Source organism: Notamacropus eugenii, chromosome 5 (assembly GCF_028372415.1).
Source record: "Notamacropus eugenii isolate mMacEug1 chromosome 5, mMacEug1.pri_v2, whole genome shotgun sequence".
Taxonomy (NCBI): Eukaryota; Metazoa; Chordata; class Mammalia; order Diprotodontia; family Macropodidae; genus Notamacropus; species Notamacropus eugenii.
The window spans coordinates 193351592-193363983 of record NC_092876.1 but is presented as its reverse complement, the minus strand read 5'-3'; the positions used below and the strand labels follow the sequence as shown (position 1 = coordinate 193363983).

The 12392-nt window shown below is 38.0% G+C and overlaps 1 protein-coding gene and 1 pseudogene across 8 annotated transcripts in view; one reads left to right on the top strand and one right to left on the bottom strand.

Annotated features, from left to right (window-relative positions):
- Window positions 1-12392, top strand: part of ATP8A2 (ATPase phospholipid transporting 8A2) — a 761757-nt gene that overhangs the window by 279545 nt on the left and 469820 nt on the right. For all 8 annotated transcript variants that reach the window (XM_072611751.1, XM_072611756.1, XM_072611754.1 and 5 more), the window contains one exon: window positions 9731-9795. In XM_072611751.1, coding sequence (XP_072467852.1) covers window positions 9731-9795 — 65 coding nt within the window. The remainder of the gene's footprint in view (window positions 1-9730; window positions 9796-12392) is intronic.
- On the bottom strand, window positions 8994-9449 carry LOC140505609 (large ribosomal subunit protein eL27-like; annotated as a pseudogene).

The following is a 12392-nucleotide window of genomic DNA, read 5'->3' as shown; positions in this document are numbered from 1 at the left end:
TTACCTTCCCCCTACTTTCCTGTAAGGTAAGATGCACTATTAAATATGTATCTTCCCTACAACTATCCTAATACTGAGAAACGTCTCCTGAGTTACAAATATCATCTTTCCACGTGGGAGTCTAAGCAGTTCACCTTTAATAAATCCCTTATGATTTCTCCTTTCTGTTTACATTTTCATGCTTCTCTTGATTCTTGTATTTGAAAGTCATATTTTCTATTCAGCTCTGGTCTTTTAATCAAGAATGCTTGAAAGTCTTCTATTTCATTTTATGTCCATTTTTCCCCCTGAAGTATTATACTCAGTTTTGGTGAGTAGATGATTCTTAGTTTTAATCCTTCCTCCTTTGACCTCTGGAATATCATATTTCAAGCCCTTCGATTCCTTAATGTAGAAGCTGTTAAATCTTGTGTTATCTTGGTTTTGTTTCCACAGTACTGGAATTGTTTCTTTCTGGCTGCTTGAAATATTTGCTTCTTGACTGGGAACTCTGGAATTTGGCTACAATATTCCTAAGAGTTTTCCTTTTGGGCCCTCTTTCAGGAGATGATTGACAGATTCTTTCAATTTCTATTTTACTCTCTGGTTCTAGAATATCAGGGTAGTTTTTCTTGATAATTTCTTGAAAGATGATGTCTAGGCTCTTTTTTTGATCATGGCTTTCAGGTAGTCTAATAATTTTTAAATTGTCTCTCCTGAATCTATTTTCCAGTTCAGTGGTTTTTCCAGTGAGATATTTCATGTTGTCTTCTATTTTTTCATTCTTTTGGTTCTGTTTTATCCAAGCTCCACCACAGTGCTCCTCCTTGCCCCAGGACTGTGACCCAGAGTCAAGCAGGGCAAAGAAAGAGAATCCTGCCTCATGCCAGAAAGGGATCCCTGCAATCATCTTGGGCACTACAGAAGCAGCTGCTGTTGCTGCCATCATCACCTCCTCAATCCCAGACTGGGGCTGGACCACACCCCTCCCCCACTCAAGTCCAGTAAAGTTTTCCCTCTGACCTTCTGTGCTGTCTTTGGTGTTTGTGGGCTGGAAAGTCTGGAAACCTCCACAACTGCCAGTGATTAAGTCCCCTGAGGCCTGCTTCAGACTATGTGTACTGGTGTGACCCATGTTGGACTGCACTCCACTCCCAACCCAGCATGACAGACCCTTCCCATTGATCTTCCAGGCTTTCTTGGGCTGGAGACTTGTTTCACTCTGTCATTTTGTGGGTTCTGCAGCTCCAAAATTTGTTTAGAGTCATTTTTTACAGATATTTGAAGGAGTTTGGCAGAGAGCTCAAGCAAGTCCCTGCTTTTACTCTGCCAACTTGACTTGACACCCCCCTCAGGCTTACTGACTGCTTCCTTGCTTCCAGAGGCATAGTGTGGTTTGGATGGTTCCTTTAGTCATGATTCCTGAGCAAAGGGACCCAAAAGATGGAAAAGACTCTCAGGATATATATGAATTTACTCTTTCTGATTCAGGACTTGAGATAATAGGGAGGCACTCCACACCTGTGGAGATGTCATCAGCAAGGCTACTTCTGAATATAAAGAAGGACAGAGAAATACATAAATATGCAACAAACTTGGTGACTCTTGTAATTCAGGGTTGTTGTTATCCTCTCCCCTGATTTTTTTCATTGTTCACTTTTTTTTAATGCTGTGCATTTGCCCAAATGCTCAGCTCCCAAGAGTATTTTTATAATACTAATCAGGAAAGAATTTATAAGTGATTTACATGTCCCTTCCTTTAGGGTTTACTGAGGTTTCAGGATCTCTACTTGGGGCACTGAGAAAGAAATGGCTTCATGATGCTGAGACTTGGGCATCCCTGGAGCATTAGAGAAGAATCCTTCTCTCAAATGAAACTGGCCACTTTGGCAATATAGCTCCCTCCCTCCCTCCCTCCCTCCCTCCCTTCCTTCCTTCCTTCCTTCCTTCCTTCCTTCTTTCCTTCTTTCCTCCCTTCCTTCCTTCCTCCCTTCCTCCCTTCCTTCCTTCCTTCCTTCCTTCCTTCCTTCCTTCCTTCCTTCCTTCCTTCCTTCCTCCCTCCCTCCCTCCCTCCCTCCCTCCCTCCCTCCCTCCCTCCCTCCCTCCCTCCCTCCCTCTCTCCTTCCCTCTCTGTCTCTCACTGATTGGCCAACAGTAGGTCGTAGGCCAAACCCCACTTTGTCATTGTTTGGGCCAAAAGTAAATAGAATTTATTTCTGTTTTGACCAGAAACCCTGAGGGTCTTCTCTCAGTTTCAAGGCCTTTTATTCTTTGGCTTATATTTTTTTTTCTAAGCCTTAATCAATGAATGGTCAAACAGGCCTGCCAAAGACCTTAGGTTTAAAAGGCCAAGGTCTTACACCTCATCTGTACTCATCCTGATGTGTATCTGACTACTGGACCCAGATGGCTACAGAGGAGAAAGTGAGGTTGGTGACTTTGTACACCTCTCCCTCAATTTAAATCCAATTTACTTGCATGTCATGGTATCAGCTCCATGATGTCATAGTCCTCTTTGAGAACAAAGGACAAACTTACAAACCTGTGAGGAAGATACAACAACCTTGCAGCTCTCTAAATGTGATTCTGAGATCATCAGGTCCTTATTTGATATACCTTCTCTGTTCTCCATTGTATCTAACAGTGCTAGGTATCGACTAGTGACTCAATATATTTCTCAATTCTTGAAATGGTTTTGCCTTCCCAAACAGGTGGGCTTTTCAACCTTCATTTAGGATTTAGAAAATCCTGCTGATTTTCTTTCAAACAAGGCATAGGAAAGAGGAGGACACTTATTTTGAATGTGCAGTTTGGGAAAGTTTGGTACTATGATTTATGACAGGCTGTATCTTTCAGATTTTTTGAGCTCAACATCCAGGTTTTTGCGATCACTTTTGTGATTTACTAAGCATTTTTGGGTAGGTGGACTGCGTGTATTTTGGGGAATATCAAGTAGTTGCTAAATTTATGGATATAGTTGCAATTTATGAAACTACTTGACATTTTTCATCTGAAACCATCATGTTTCAGAACTCAGAAGGACCTTAGAGATCATTTAATCCATCCACTCATTTTACAGATGAGGAGACACAGAAATCATAATAAGTTAGCAGCAGAATTGCTGTTAGAGCCCCAGCCTCCTGACTTCTAGATCAGAACTGTTAGGATTATCCCTTGGTGCCTTGTGACACTTAACAACAAACTAGTTCTACAAAATGAGTTAGGCTGTATTTGACATCTTTATAATGAGAGGCTTGCTAGCTCAGGGCTCACTGATTTTTAAAAGTCATCTCTACCACTTTAGAATTTATTTTTAATGGAAATATGCATTTTTTTCTCTTAGTTTACTTGCTAAAATAAAAATGCTGATTTAAATTTAACCTAATTTCAAGGTAATTTGTGGTTTTGTGAGCCAAACTGACCATTGAGGCTTACCTAGCAAGGTTTGCATAGGTCCTGTGGTTTTTAGGAAGCATGGTCCTGGCATGAAGCCAGAATTTTGGTTTTCTGTGCTTGAACTTATGCTAACTAGCCATGTTCCAGGGAGTTGGCAGTTCTATTTAGCTTAAAAATATGGCATCTGTTAGTCTAAAGTGAAATTTTAGATGTGACCAGCACTGGGATTCATACAGTCATGGTTTCTCTTATTGTTGAAGATAATATCTGTGCTTTGTGTAGGTAGTGATACAAATGGATTGGACAGATAATTTTTTGAGCCTTTTTAAAAATGGAAATAGGTTAAGAGCAAAAGTCTTTTAGTGAATATGTAACATTTGAAAAAATAATTTAGGTTGTGAATTGACTTTATCCTAAAATCATTGTGTACTGTGCAACTTTTCCATCAGCAGGTATTATTTACCTTCATTTAATGCTTTTTTCATCACTTATGAGGGGAATATTGAAAGTTTGAAGAAAGGCATGAATTACTCAATGGTGGGCTTGCCAAATAGACAGCAGTCTACTCACTGGCCTGGCCTTTTGAAAGGTACTGTTGTCATTACTGGTTCAGTCTGGTTCAGTCATGAAGTTTATAATATAGTTGGCATGGATTCTGAGCTTGTGAATTTCTCCCTCCCCTGAAAAAGGTAAATCACGTAACTATAATCGACCTGTTACCACCAGGGTGACCATGGACAAGTCATTTAAATTCCTTAGGTTCCTCATGTGTAAAGAGATGGGGCTGGACTAGATGTCCTCAGAAGTCCTTTACAGTTCTAAATTTTTGATCTTATGTATTGAGCCTTGGATCAATGCCTGTCACAGAAAGGAAATAATGTAGGGGGTTAAAGGAAACAGGGTGGGAAAGAAATAGAAGAAGTTGACCCCAAGGAGCTTGTCATTTAGTTGAGAAGATGAAACCTAAACTTGAAACAAAACAGAGAACAAGACAAAATATAATTGTTAGAGATAAACACAAAAGAAGTTCGGAGATGGACAATCTTATCTGCTGAGCTAAACAGGTTAGGGAAGGCTCCATGTCAGAGGAGGGATGAAAATTTGGGACTCAAAGATGGCTGATGCTGTGAAGAAGCATGTGGGGAAAGCTGGGTCATTTTAGACAAAGGGAAGAACTAGAATTATAGCATGGAATTCTAGTCAGGTCAGTGGCATTAGATTTCCAGTCTCTGAACTTCTTTTGCAAATATGCCTAGCACTCAGTTAATTTTGTCTTGTTTTCCATATGATAGGCACTGTCCTAGGGATACACATAAAAATTAGATATTTCTTGTCCTCAAGGACCTTATATTCTGTTGAGGGGAAACAAAGAATACACGGATAAGTAAATCCATAATACATAACAGTTAATCAGCAAACATGCATATACCTACTACATACCAGACACTGTACTCTTGAGACAGTTTTGACCCTGAGTTGTTTACCTTCTACTGGGGACATATCATATATTCATAATGAAGAAGTAAGAGCCTTGGGGGATTTGGGAAAAGTCTTTGGAGTGGGAGGGGGCCCATGAATTGAACCTTGCCAGGAGTCAAGGGTAAGCATGCCATGGGTAGGAAGATTGAAAAGTCATGGGCAAGGGGAACACAATGGAAAGGTAAGTGAGGTTTAGGGAAAATATGGAAGAGACTTTGCTTACTTAACTCGGGGTTTCCCACGAGTACATCTTTTGTGAGCCTGGGCTAAATTCAGAATCACAGTACATTCTAATTCATGGGAGAACTTAGCTTTTCTTGGTGTAGGTGAGATATCTTTGATGTGTTCAGAAGAGATTGGCATTAAAGACTTGCTTATAATGATTTTATCTTAACAAAGAATATAATGAAAAGAAAAGCAGAATCAGTGAGAGAGTTTCAAAGGGTCGATATATTTGATTTGTGTTGGATGATTGCCAATGTATTTTTTTATTAAAAAAAAAGCCCCATTTCTGAGAACTAGAGTAAAACAAACCACATGTTACATTTTGGTTTTTTTGAACCTCGATTACACTGAAGTAATATGAAAAACAAATAGTTTTGCAGCACTGTTAATTTCTGAGGCAGAAAACATAAGCTCCCAAAGGTTTTCTCCCCAGCCACTTTATGATCCTCTTGTTAGATGGCTAGATTAAAGATCTAGAACTCAATTTACAAGTGTGGATTGACATTTCATACCTGGCTTTGACCCAGGAGCTGATCTCATTTTATCCACAAACATCAGAAATCAACTGCACCAGAATTGGAGCAGACTTAATTTAATTTGCCACATTAGCTAAGCCCAAATTTACTCCACATAATAGCCGTGGCTTTTGTAATTACATCTGTGCTGTGTGGTGACTTTCTAAGGAAATTACCTTCATCCTACCATTTTAGAAAATGCTTTTTGCTTGGTCTTAGAGCTTTGACTCACTGCATATTTAAATATGCAGCAGTTGCCTTGGGGGTGCCCTTCCTCTGACACTCTGACCAGGAAATACTTAAAACATTTTCTCTAGAATATCTTTGTCCAGGTTCACTTGTCAAATAGCGTCTTGCTTGAGTGGAAGATGTGAAATTAAGCAGTAAGCTGGTATTTAAAAATTACTGCTCACTGACTGCTGCAGCTGTTGTTCCAATCAAAAACTACTAGAAAATCCTTTGGAATTAGTTATACTGAATTTGTAACAGTCTGCTGCTTAAAGCTGCTAGTGTCCTCCAGGGGAGGAGTAAGCCCAACAGAGAGGAAAATGATTAAAGTTGCAATATCCTCCTCCCCTTTTAAATGAAAATAAAGTGTACCACCTTCCTTTTGGACCTGATCTAAAGGTTCAGACTTTAGAGGGGGAAAATCAACTTCTGGAACTTGGAAATGGAAAAAAAAAAAAGGATACAAATACTTGAGGATACAAAAGGATACAAATGGTTTGAACTATCTCCCTAGTAGTCAAATGCTGTAATAACCTGCTTCGTTTGTTACTGCTTGCCCTAAGTCTTAATTACTCCTCATTGGAAGCTACTTTTGACAAAAATATAAGAAATGCTCAGTCTCAGTTTCCTCATCCATAAAATGGGTATTATACCAAATCTATGACCTACCTTTCAGGGTTATTATGGAGAAAGAAATTTTGTACATGAAATACAAATTTTCTGAGCATGTGATTTGTCCTTTACAAAAAATCCTTGACACATATACTTGTGACCTACCTATATGATTGGTCTGAGCATAGTGCAACCATATTGGGATCGTAGAATCATAGTTGTATACTTTAAAAAATTATCCTGAGATGATTTTATATCATTGGAGGTACACTTTTAAAATATTGTTAGCATTGCTTGCCAATCAAGTAAAGAGTCTGTGGAAAATGTTTGACATTTAAAAAGTAATGTAATTTAAGGATGGGGTAGGTGGTGAGAACAAACATTTATTAAGCACCTACTATGTGTTAGGCACTGTTTAAAGCACTTTGCTGATATTATCTCTTTTGATCCTCACAACTTCCTCAGTGATAGATGCTTTTATTATCCCTGTTTTACAGTTGAGGAGCCTGAGCCAGGCAATGATTTGCAGTCACCCAGCTAGTAAGTGTCTGAGTTCACATCTGAACTCAAGTCTTCCTGATTCAGGCCTGTCCACTGTACCACCTAGCTGCCTCTCCAGGCATGTTATACAATCATAAAGTAGGTATTATTTTCTCTACATTGACTTCGCTTTTTTTCTGAGGTGGACTTTGGGCACTTCTGAAGGGGTCTTCATGGAAATATAATGTTTAGGGAGTAGAGAATAAAACTTGTTAAGTGTCTTGCTCTGAAAATTTGCCCTCTAAATTGTTTGGAACAGTGATAGTTAAATGTCAACTTCAAAGAATTGGCTTTTAAATTTAGCTTTCTCAGTCACTTGCATTTAATATCTACATAGTATTAAATTTTTATTTTGTTTGTATTTATTCAATATTATACTTACATATGTCCATGTTGCCTCTCCTGAGCGTAGAAATCATTTTGCTTTTTTTGTATTCTTATCCCCATTGTCCAGTTCAGTGCTAGGAACATAATATTTGCTTAAAAATTCTTGTTGATGATGGACTTATAGAAGTATTTCATGTACAAAATTCCTTTCTCCATAATAACCCTGTAAGGTAGGTCATAGATTTAGTATAATACCCATTTTATGGATGAGGAAACTGAGACTGAGAGCTTGTGACATGTCCTTACTCATACACAGAACATCAGAGCTGAAATTGGAGCTCAGTTTTTTTGATTATAAGAAGTTTCTTTCTCCTGCATCATTATGGATGGAATGGCTGATTATGTGAAGGTGGAATGGATATTCATTGGTTAAGACTAGTACTGAAATCTTAACATTTCTGACAGCTTGTATCCAAACAGGTATTGGGACCTGTAGGTCCATTGTATTAGATTCCTTAGAGTGAATGTAAGGAAGGAGTTCTCTTTGCTCTTGTTATGATTTGATGGGACCATATTTCTTCATGTCTATAGAACAGTAGGCAACTGGATTATTTTTCAATGAGAAAGTTCTTTTACATTGACCCTGTATTCAAGAAAAAAAGTAGAGGATGATGAACACCAAGGTTAAAAACACTTTAAAAAATGTTCACTCTCAAAGGACTTTCAGGAGGGATAGTTTTCATTAGTCGAATGAGAGGTTTGGAATAGACGACCTGCAAGGTCTCTTTTGGGCAGCTAGGTTGTGTAGTGGATATGGTGCTAGGCCCGGGGTCAGGAAGACTCATCCTCCTGAGTTCAAATTTGGCTTTAGACAAGCTGGGTGACCCCGGGCAAGTTACTTAACTCAGTTTGCCTTAGTTTTTGTAAAATGAGATGCTGAAGGAAATGTAAAACCATTCACATATCTTTACCAAGAAAACCCCAATGGGGTCATGAAGAGTCAATCATGACTAAAACAACTGAACAACAAATTCTCTTCCATCCTCAATCAGATAATCCCTGCATGAATCCTTTCCTGTACCTTCACATTCCAGTACCCTCCCTTCCAGACTAATTTGTCTTTAACAGCTGGAGCAGCTACACAAATTATGGTACATAAATGTAATGAAATATTACTGTGCTATAAGGAATGATGGTATATGATGGAGGATAAAGCATAAAAATGACTTAGATTCAAAATGAAAGAAGTAGACAGGAAGACAACATATACAATGACTATACCAGTATAAATAAGCACAACAACCTCAGTCCCCAAATAATTGCAACCAAATGTTATAAAATTATAAAGACCAAGGTTGTCTCCATTGAAGATGTGAGAAGATACTTCCTTCTACTCTTTTATATTGCATCCTTGGCCATCTCCAGTCGCCCTGATGAATATCAGGTCACTGGACCCAGATGGTTCAGGAGAAGAAAGTGACATTGGTGACCTTGCACAGCCCTCTCACACTCAAATCAAAGTCAACTGCAAGTCATTTTATCATCTTAGTGTCATGGTCTTCTTCAGGAATGAAGGACAAACAGAAACAATGTGTCTCCATTGAAGCTAATGAGATAAGGATAGTAGGGATAAGGGAAAAATCATAGAAATTCTGAGAGTACTTATTTAAATTGTTAGTAATGACCTTTTTCTTTTTTTTCTGGTAAACATTTTATTTACTGATCAACACAGTAGTTCTAAAACCGTAGCTTCTGGAAGAACCACTTGTTTTTGCCTGTCCTGTACCTTTCCTCAAACTTGACCTTGGCCTCCCTCCTCGCCTTATGTTTTAGTGCAGGATCATGGAACACATCCTTGTTGACAACTGTTTTGTCCAATGGGATATCCACAGAGTATTTGGTGGGCATGAGGTGGCTGTAGTTATAAACTTTCATGAAGGACTTGATTTTTGAGCTCTTGGCAATCTTCTTTCTGCCCATTGCTGTAGTCACTTTTCGAGGGTGTCAGTCGATACCAGCCACAAAGGCATGGCTGTAGGGCCTGTCAAAGGTCCCATCATCAATGTTCTTGATGGTGATGGCTTTGCACCTGGAGTACTGCCCAGCCAGGACCAGCACCACCTTCCTGGGTTTCATGAACTTGCCCATTTCTCATTCCGCAGTGCAGGACTGTCTGTAATGACCTTTTTTCCAGGCACTTCTGCTCAAGAAGCAGAATGGATAGAGTTGAGGTTTTTTCTTCCTAACCTATGTGGATGAGCTAATGGACTGTGAAATGGTTTAAAGGTAGAAGGAAGTTAAAGGAAGAGAGGAGCAAGGATTCTGGATAATTGACAAACTAGCCAATCAATCTTTAAAAATCAAGAACTTATTGAAGGGAGTGTCATTGCAAATGTGTAACATTGTTTTCTATTTCACTTTCTTAACAGGCTATGCCTGCAGACTGGTGTCACAAAACATGTCTCTCATTTTGGTGAATGAACATTCTTTGGATGTAAGTAAATTTTCCTCATAAGTACATTTAATTGAATAAGTCGGATATTCTTAAACTTTGAGGTTCTTAACTTCTTATGATGACTCAAATGGATGGGTGGGGTAAATAAAGATTAAACAATATTTCCCTGTTTATTTGTACTAATTTAGATTTATGGTAAGGACACCTCACAATCACAAACCTTGAAGATCAAAATAAGCCTAAGGGTTGACTCTTATTTACAAGGCTTTGTTTTAATTATTTAAGTAGTTGGAGAAATCTAGCATTAAATCTCTAGTAGTTTGAGTATGTGATTTTACTTGAAGCAATAAAGAAAGATTAGAGTAGCATGTTCATAAGAAGTTTCTGATGCTGAAGCGTTGAGTTTTCTGTTTTTGTTGCTAAGGTACTGAGTCCTATCCACTCTTACTTATTGTGTCTGCCTTACATATGGGTCTGCCTTCTAAATAGTATTACGTCCTAACATTCTTAAGAGTTGTGTTTAAAATTTAGATAGTAGGAAATAAATATCAATCTAATTCTAAGGTAGCTTAGCCCTACTACTTTGCAAATAATTTAGTAAAAATAACACTCTAATGCATAAACCTTATACATTTATGGAATGCTTTGCAGCTTACACATGTTGTAAATGATTTATGTCTCCTGGTAACCCCACAGAGGAGATTAGGCAAGAATTATCTCCCTTTTATAGATAAGGAAACTGAGGCTTAGAAATGTTCTTTTGTCTTCTGTCTTGTTGAGAGTAGGATTGCCTCAATTTCACTATACCATGCTTCCTCTTGAATAGGATTTTTACACATACTAAAGATTCCTTAGAGATGGGGAAAGCTATGTATAATTGCATCACAGTGTAAGATATTATGAATAATTCTGTATCATTTCCTTGTTCTGTTGATCCAGTATCCTGTTTTTGACAGATCCTGATGGATCTTTTTCAGGAAACCAAAAGGTTAGAGGTACATAGCATTGCTTCCCATAATAATTGGTTATGCATCTCAGATTCATGAATTTATCTAGTTGTTTTATGATCCCAATATTAAAATCAAACATTCATACAAGTTTATACACACTTTCTGTTTTCTTGACTTTTCTAGAAATTTGTCTTATATCGTCTTCCTTCATCATTGCCTGGCAGTGCTGGGCAGATGCAAATTAGTAGTGAGTTCAAACTTGAAATTTTACATGTTATTGTGTATTTAAACAGTGGGGAGCCAAAAAAATCTTTTCCCCTCCTCATCTTTTGCAAGTACTAAAAAATAACTTTTTAAGCTCATTGATTAATTTTCATTGGGATAACCATTAAAGATTGTTTTGGGGGAGGGGCAGAGGAAACACGCAAAACATACAAAATCCAACAAACCTTGGCGTCTGAAGAAGAAGGCCATTATTGCTTTCAGAATAATTGAAGGTGGGATGGATGATGGAGGTTAAGCAATAAAGAATAAGACTTTTTGACTACTTAATTTGTAGTTTCCAGCAGTGGTTTGTTTCTTTTTTAAATGCAAGTCCAAGCATCAAAAATAAGTTTGATATCCACCTTTATTGTAATAAATGCTTTTGCTTGAGTAAAGTGGACATGTTGTAAATTAACGGTTCACCATATTAAACTTAATATTATGATTACAATACTGTGATTGTTCATGATATAGACTTGCCATCATTTCCTTGTTCAAATACATGATCACAAAACAGAGTCTGTACTGGTCAAGTTTTCTACTTTTAAGGATGAGTATAAAAATGACTGGTTGCTATCTAGGGAGTCTAAGTAGGATAGCTTTGGGGTGATTGTAGAATTCAACTATGTACAGTGAGGCAGGGAAAAAGAAGTTCACAGCATCAATTGATTTCGGCCAACCTCAGAATGAATGGAAGCCTTGAAAGTGTTAAAAGCATAGAGGTAATGAAAGTGGCAGCATTGTACTCTGTTAGCTTGTGCCAGAGCTTCCAAACTTATGGTCGTTGGCCTCCTCACTGAAGAAAATTGGTGATTACATGATATGTCCTCAATCTACGTCATGAGAAATGAGGAATATCATCAGTGATGGTGATGCTTGACCGTGGATAACAAGATAACCCTTATTATTATAGAGGCAGTAGATCAGGTGTATTATCATTACATCAGAGGCTTATTCTGTCAGATGACTTCTTTGATGAAGTTCATTCTACTCTCAGGTTTCCAAGCACTGTTAACAGTCTCTGGGTAAGGACTGAAGATAAGATAACTTCCCATAGACCTGGGTGTGTTTTGTTTGGAAGGACTTCTATGTAGTATCTTGTGTGCAGCCTTTTATATAGCTTACGTGTTTCACATGACAGTTATAATTGTGTGTGCCTTTTAAAATAAATTAGATTATTTCCTTCCTTTCTTGCAGTATGGAATCCTGATTGTCTAAGAAGTTTTACTTTGTTATTTTTTACACTCAGCAGAAAGCAGACAGAAGGTCCCTTCTAGCTCAAAATCTATGGTCCTGTGATCATTATGTTTTTGCATGAATTGGTTAGATGATGGAAACTATTAGATGTTTTCTTAGTTATCTCCTTAAATGAATTTGTTTCATGAGTTACCTTGGGTAAAGCCCTCTGAGTTGAAATAACTT